The sequence below is a fragment of the Danio rerio genome, chromosome 4, assembly GCF_052040795.2.
Source record: "Danio rerio strain M-AB ecotype USA chromosome 4, GRCz13ab, whole genome shotgun sequence".
NCBI lineage: Eukaryota > Metazoa > Chordata > Actinopteri > Cypriniformes > Danionidae > Danio > Danio rerio.
Window position 1 is genome coordinate 53744862 of NC_141024.2, and position 8029 is coordinate 53752890.

Sequence of the window (8029 nt, forward strand, 5' to 3'; positions counted from 1 at the left end):
TCTCCCTCATTTTACACTTTCCACTATATCTGCTCTCTGTGTCTTTCACTCTATCACACAGACACACTCACACACACCTTGATTATAAATGAATCATTGTAAATACACTGATTATTATTTTTATTACTGTTTTATCTTAAAATGTTGATTGTTAAATGTAAAGTATATTCTGATCTATTTTGTATTGATTTGTATGAATAATATATGTTGAACAGTAATATAATATATTGAATATTAATGTGATATATTGAATAATATGATGAATAGTTAAAATGTTATTTAATTATTATATATAAATATCTTTCTTTTTTACCACTACTATTTACTGTGTACTGTTTTTTTATTATATATGTATGTTACTTTTTATGTAAACTTTATAACTGCTTTGGCAAAACATTTGTAACATTTGTCATGCCAATCAATTATTGAATTGAAATTAGAGAGAGAGCAAGGGGAAGTTGAAGTGGAAAATGTATTAATAAGTCATGACTGCAACAGTAAGTGGCAAAAAAAGCTAAACAAAAAAAAGACTTTTATTTTGGCGTGGTGTGTGACGTCATAGGACTGCGCTGCTCCCGCGCTGCGATTCAACAGAAGAAAGGTTTGTTTTAAACTCTTGCACAGATATAAACGGATTGATTAACGTTTCAGGTTTTCATCTGATGCTATGTAACTGCTGTTGACAATATTATTTTAACCCATTACACAACTTGATATCATTTTACTCAAAGTAATTAACGTCAGGGCTATTGTTTGTATAAAGTGTAAAGTGTGTAATGTGTGTATTAAGTGTTTTACGGAAGATTTAATGCAATTTATTAAATAGCACAGCATAATGTCATTCAATTATAAGTATATATAACTAAATATAAAAAATGGAGTTCTAGTTTTAATCAGCTCATTTGATTGAGGTAAAGTTGGTTTTATATTCACACATTCAGACTTTCCCCTTAATAATATAATTTCATTAAAGTATTATTTGCAAACTCCAAATAGTAAAATCATATTAGCAACCAATGACTATCAAAGTACAACATTGTTCACAGTCAAATAAACAGTGTTAATGTTGTTTTCAAGTCACACTTGCATGCTAATTCCACTCGAATATTCAAAGTAACATGGTAAACAATACAGAGACTTCTAAATAAATGAATATGTGAATATAAAACCAATGGTACCTCTATTATATTGTTTATCATGTTACTTTGAATATTGGAGCAGAACTAGCATGGACGAGTGGCTTGAAAACAGCATTAACACTGTTTATTTGACTGAACAATGTTGTACTTTGATAGTCATTTACTGCTAATATCATTTCACTGTATAGAGTTTGCAAATAATACTTTTATGAAATTATATTTTTATGGGGAAAGTCTGAATGTGAGAATATAAAACCAACTTTACCTCTTTTAGAAATAAATGTCATGTGTGGCTATTGTTTCTTGCTCAGACTTGCTCTTTTACCCGATTTATTTTTGTTAATTACTCTCATAAAGAAACTGTTGAAGAGAAGTTATTTTGTTTCTGTTCATTGTTTTATTTATTTTAAACAGGAAATTTTTATTGTTTTGTTCATTTTAAACAGGATAAAGTGTCTAAACACAGAGAAAAACTCCTGCTGAAGCAACTGATCTCCACACTGTTATAAAGATGGCGTTTATTAAAGAGGAGAGTGAAGATGTGAAGATTGAAGAAACATTCACAGTCAAACAGGAAGATCTGCAGGAACAAACAGGTTGAGTTTGATTTTCAAAAGACCAACTCAGTCATTTGATTCTCATTCAGATTTTGTTTTTAAATAATGACAATGCTAAATTACTGCTAAACCATCTTGCAGCCCTGAGTGTGCTGCCTAGTTCCCCTAAAGATAGAAGTAAAGTTGGTTTTATATTTTCTGGGTTTTATATTTTATATATATCTGGACTTTCCCCTTTATTTTAACATCGTTAATTGTTTCGTTTAAAACACACAACTACAACAACACTGATAAAGTCTTATAAGCTCTCAGTCATAGAGGTAAAGTATATTATATTCTGATATTTAGACATATGTTTCTTTATTTAACCAGATAAAAACCCATTGAGATCAAGATCTCATTTACAAGGGTGACCTAGGCCTAGAGGTCCCCAACACAATATTTATGATTTTTTTATAATATTAATAATAATAAATATAAATTTTATATAATATAAAAATACAGTTCAGTTGTTCAGCTTTACCACATTTCAATATATTCAAAACACATACATTGAGAAATTGACTGTTGTTGTTTGTTAAAAAGGATAGAGCGAAACAATGTCATTGCATTGGGATGAGCTCAGACATTTTTATTTCAGACTGAAAAGTATTCCAGGATGAGGGGGCGGCATGACTGATGGCTCGCTTCCCTATTTCAGTTCGAACCCGGGGAACAGTCAAATGATAAGATTCACTTGAATGTAGGGCATATTGGCTTTTATTATTACATTCAGAGAAGGGCACTCAGCTTTGGCATACAATTCACAATGGTGAGTAAGGGTGCTTTCACACTAGCACTTTTGGTCCGCACCCGGGTTCGTTTGACGTCATAGTACAGTACGTTTAGCTAGTGTAAATGTGTCTTCTGAACCCAGGTGCGCACCCTTGAACCCTATCCGAGTCCGCCTGAAAAAGGTGGTCTGGGGTATGGTTCATGCAAACTCTGGTACGGTTCACTTCTGATGTGAATGCAATTGTACCAAATCACGGAAGTGAACCGCCAACTGTACAACAAACTATCGCTTTCATAACGTTCATTTGTGTTTGTGTGTGTGTGAGCCAGGGCAAACACAGTGATACACAGTAATGTCTGCTTGTCTCTTCCAGATGGACACGAGTCGCTTTCTGTATGTGCAAAACTAAAAACTTCAGTTAAAGCAGAATGACAGCGATGTGCGGACGCCTTTCCATTTCGACGCTTGCTTTCGGGACCGTCTCCTAGCAAAGGCCCTTAACAAAACAGCAGCTCGATGACGCAAGCGTACCGGGGTTCAGAAGGAAAAAAGACCAGGCAAATGAACCAAGTGTAAAAGCACCCTAAGTCTTTGACAGCCTGTAACAAACCTTAGAGCACTGTGATAGATGGAGTTTAAAGGCTGAAGACATTTGGTTGAAGCCTTCATATATAAAACATCACCATAGTCAATCAATGGTAAAAACTCTTCTTAATAATATAGTTTCATAAAAGTATCATTTGCAAACTCTAAATAGCAAAATCATATTAGCAGTTAATGACTATCAAAGTACAACATTGTTTACACTAAAATAAACAGTGTTGATGTTGTTTTCAAGCCACATTTTCATGCTAATTCCGCTCGAATATTTAAAGTAACATGGTAAACAATATAGAGACTTCTAAATGAACGAATGAATGTGCGAATATAAAACCAACTTTACCTCTATCTCCTAAATGCACATAAGCACTCATTGAAAGACAGTAATGAGTTTCTTTCTTGTTACTTGTTCTTGTGTCTTTTGTCATTATTTTATGACATTTTTTCTACCTTCTTAAGGTTATTGGTTTTCTTGTTCTATTACTGTTTGTAAAGTGTGCTTGAGCACTGGCGCTATGTAAAATAAATGTAAACAATAATTTTTAAAAAGGTTTAAAATGAGCTGGTGATATTTGACCTACAGTATTCTTATAGAAGATATCTGCTATTATAGTGATAGTGTTGGCTTAGTACTTTCCATTTGCATATGTCCCGTTGATCACAATTTCTCAACATCTTTATGAATTTAAACATGTTTCTAGTAGTTGTTACTAGTTCTCACAGATAGTATCTGAGTTTTGCCACCCAATCTGGCCAAAACCCATACAATCACCAACAATCCATCTCGATAAATCCTTAAACTTTTCATTCAAAAAGGTTATTTTAACTCTATTTATCATAATGGTTTAATTATTTTCCTTACAAAAACAGTTGTTTAAGCATTCTCCATGCATTTACTGCTGAGGTCATTGACCTTGACAGAGTGTTTTGCATAGATTTAGTTTATAAAACTTTTAAAACATTTTTATTATTTTAAATAAAGTTTATGTTTGTAAAAAAGTATGGATATAAGTAATGCTTTTTTTTACACAATATTTAAATATTTATCTTTGGCTAAAATATTTATTTTTTATTTATTATTGGATTATTAAATGTATTAAATTATAATATTTTTTGATAATTTGAAAAAAAAAATTGCCTTTAGCCTTTTATGAGTTTAAAATTTAATTCATAATGTTCTTAAAAATGTCTTAAGTCTTACATTTAACTTGGTGAAACCTGCAGAAACCCTGGTTTAAAGTATGTCAAAAAATTTGAATGCCCCCAATTTTAAATCTGCTGAATGAAATGGACACTAAAATAATTAATTATCATAAATCATTGTAAAACTTTTTGCTTAAGACTTTATTTAAAGACTGAATTTTTAGATCCTAAAAACTTAAAGGTGTTATGGTGCTTGGGTATGAGACGTTTTCAAGGTATAAAACTGCCAAAAATTTCTAAACCACTCCTACTGTATATGTAAGTTTTTTTGTTTTTTTTTTAAGTTTTTCAGTACAACAGTATCTCAAGCAGAAAAGATATCCTAAGATGCTGTTTTAAATTGTAAAGCAATCTGTGTTTTCTAAACAAATGAGGACAACAGTAGTAATTGATTCATTTAAATGATTTAGCCTGATATGTTTACTGCTCCAATATTTAAAAAGTTTCTCAAAAGAAAATATTTTTTTGTTCAAAAGGAAACAAAGTGTTTGGTTTTTTTTTAAGATTCTAAGAGAAAATTTATTGATATGAACTTTTTAGATTGTTTTAATACAATCTGTGTATAATAGTAGACATGCACAATATGATTTTAAAAATAAAAGCAATAATACATTTATGCAGTCATGAACATGTTTTGACAGTAATATGACTGTGATTTGATGCTCCACAAAAGGTGCAGACACCTTTACCAATACCAAAATGCTTTTGTAAACATCCAGTTATTCTTTACACAGAATAAGAAATCAGCTACAATAATAAAGAAAATCCGCTTTAACTGTAAAACTAAATAAATTGCTAAATACTTTTGACACATGAAAGTGTAAAGCCTGCAGCTCACAACAAAGGTGAAAAAGTTATTGCGTATCATATTTAACAAACCATTGACTATGAATTTTATTCACATGGATAATTGAGTTTTAATCAGATGATGTCATTACGCTGCTGTGCCGTCAGCCAATCGTTGCATTGATGATCATAATTTCGATCGATAGATCTGTCCTTCACAACACGGAAAGTGATCTCATATCAGTTCATCCAGACTTTTAAATCTGATTCTCAAGCTTGTTTGAAGAACCAAATTAGCCAGAGATCAGTTATCAAGATTAAAAGATCCAGGATCTGCCAAATCATCTTAGATCATTTAAGCGAGGTCCAAAGAACGGACACCGGGTCACTACTATGACATGATTGACAATTGTCACTGTTTGTCATTTTGCTCTGTTTATCCTGAGAGCTGATGCTGAGTATTCTCAGAGCTTTTCACACTTCAAACTGTTAAACCTGGGTCATTCTAAACTATAAGACTTTAATATTTGGATGAAACATCTATTTCTTGCTTGTCGCTTTGAGCCTTCATACTAAAGCTAACTTTTTTTTTTTTTTAGATCTGATGGTGCTGAAAAAAGAGACTCATCAACAGAATGAAATAGATGAGAAACAGCAGTTTAAGAAACCCCAAGAAACAACGACTGATGAAAAACCCACACTGACTAAAAAGACTTCATCACACAGAAGACATCTGAAATACAAATCTGAGTGTAATTTCAGCTGTAAACAGTGTAGAAAGAGTTTCAGTCAAAAGTCAAACCTTGATGTTTACATGAGAGTTCACAATAGGGAGCACCCTTACACCTGCAAACAATGTGGAAAGAGTTTTCCTAAAATCCATTTCCTTAAAGCCCACATGAGAATTCACATTGGAGAGAGGCCGTATACATGCCAACAGTGTGAAAAAAGCTTCCGTCATGCAAGAAACCTGGCAGCGCACATGAGAGTTCACACTGGGCAAAAGCCTTATTCTTGCCCTCAGTGTGGAAAGAGTTTTAAACAAAATAACAACCTTGAAGTGCACATGAGAACTCACACTGAAGAGAGAAGTTTTACTTGCACACAGTGTGGGAAAAGTTTTGCTAAAAAACAAAACCTTAAAATCCACATGAGGATTCACACTGGAGAGAAACCTTACACATGCACAGAGTGTGGTAAAAGTTTCAGAAGTAAAAGCACATTCAATATCCACAAGAGAACTCACACCGGAGAGAAACCTTACAGATGCACAGAATGTGGTAAAAGTTTCCCAAATAAAAGCACATTCAATAACCACATGAGGATTCACACTGGAGAGAAACCTTACAGATGCACAGAGTGTGGTAAAAGTTTCATACGTAAAAGCACACTCAATTACCACATGAGAACTCACACTGGAGAGAAGCTGTTTGCATGTGTTCAGTGTGGAAAGAGCTTCACAACCAAACTTAGCCTCATGAATCACATGAATGGTCACACTGGAACCATAGTGTTCACATGTGATCAGTGTGGAAAGAGTCTCACACGCAAAGACTCCATTAAGCAACACATGCAGACTCACTCAGGAGAGCGTTTTAGATGCAGTGAGTGTGGAAAAGACTTTAAACATAAAAGAAGCCTCAGCACTCACATGAAGCTTCACAATGGAGAGCAGAGTCCTCAACATTTAGGCCTTGTCCACACAGACACGGGTATATTCAAAACAGCAGTTTTTTCATGTAGTTTGGCTGTTCATTCAAGTGAAGTTTACTTATAAACTACTTTCGAGAGGATCACATGCTTATGATTGTCCATGGCTGGTCCTGCATTAGCTAACACATGATTCACCAATCAGATAATTCCTAACTCACTATAAATAACCAGAGTTTCTTAACTCAGTTATCTTCATCTTGAAGAATCCCCCTCCCACCCCTACTGCCCCTCCTTTCTAGATATGTGCCAAAATGGTTGCCCATAGTCGAGCTCTTAGAAGCCATATATCTCCTTTTAGCCATCTCTATATCTGTCTTTACAACAGAAACAAGACGTTCATGGTGATCTACCTGAGCTCAAACTCCCCTCTCACCCTGCTTACAGAAGGGAGTCCAGAGCTTGAGTATCTTATGAGCTTAGGGCTCTCTTCCGGGACAAGTGTGAACTCTTGAATACATGTCAAGTTACTGGAAATGAAACCCTTTGAACACCTGAAGATGTAAACTCAATAACTGAAGAGGGGTGAAGATTTTGAATAACTGTTTTGTAGTGTAGATCAGGGGTCACAGCCCAGTACAAGGTTGTGAGAGTTGCTATCGGGCTGCAATAATGCAAAAGACCTCTATATGTTGATAGATTGTATGACTTGTTTCATATGCAAGCAAGTATCTGCATCTGAAAAGGTGTGAACCAAATAACCTACAGGAGCTCAAGAATTGTGACCCAACCAAAGCAGTTGGGTAATCTCTTACTTGAAGATCGATGAGTTGACATCACTGATGAGGAACTGCACTATTGTCTTTAATAAAGTCTACCTGTAATAGCTTCAGTCAGCTTGCTTACTTTATGTATTAGTCATCTATATATTGGTGAACCACCCAAGAACAGTTTAGCCAAGTATAGCAAAATCTAACAATGTGTTTCAACTTACTATGAACCGATAACCATATTTCTGCACATTGCACACTTGCAAATTGTTTATTAACTTACCAAATTGATTACCAAATCAAATGGTCGGCTCTGAAAAGAGAATTAGAAAGATTAGAGAGGAGAAAATGTTTACACACTACACATTTATTTTGATTGACTAATTTGAAAAAAAGAAACAAGTTTTCTTAATGAAGACAATTAAACTTTTCTCTAGGCAAGCTTTAAAGGTTGCCTTTATAGATATGTTCATGTGAAAACTCATACATTCCTACAAATTCATGTATAGGAAATTCAGTGTCGCTATTGTAATGCGAACTTGAGTGATT

At 33.8% G+C, this 8029-nt stretch overlaps 1 protein-coding gene across 3 annotated transcripts; it reads left to right on the top strand.

The window, feature by feature from the left end:
• The first annotated feature begins 558 nt into the window (after nucleotides 1-558).
• LOC147844932 (uncharacterized) lies at nucleotides 559-7596 on the top strand. 3 transcript variants are annotated; one of them, XM_087248898.2, is made up of 3 exons: nucleotides 559-601; nucleotides 1586-1735; nucleotides 5660-7596. In XM_087248898.2, exons 2-3 carry the CDS (start codon nucleotides 1651-1653, stop codon nucleotides 6835-6837), a joined length of 1263 nt encoding a protein of 420 aa, XP_087105024.1. In that variant the 5' UTR covers nucleotides 559-601; nucleotides 1586-1650; the 3' UTR covers nucleotides 6838-7596. The 3 variants fall into 3 exon arrangements, with proteins under 3 accessions (XP_087105024.1, XP_087105025.1, XP_087105026.1); XM_087248899.2 differs by lacking the exons at nucleotides 559-601; nucleotides 1586-1735 and adding an exon at nucleotides 2214-3169; XM_087248900.2 differs by lacking the exons at nucleotides 559-601; nucleotides 1586-1735 and adding an exon at nucleotides 2214-3092.
• Nucleotides 7597-8029: the final 433 nt, after the last annotated feature.

Bases quoted from the DNA above. Each gene is read 5' to 3' on its own strand.
- LOC147844932 (XM_087248898.2), top strand. From the start codon at position 1,651: ATGGCGTTTATTAAAGAGGAGAGTGAAGATGTGAAGATTGAAGAAACA. The intron at 1,736-5,659 runs GTTGAGTTTGAT...TTTTTTTTTTAG, and splicing joins AGATCTGCAGGAACAAACAG to ATCTGATGGTGCTGAAAAAA.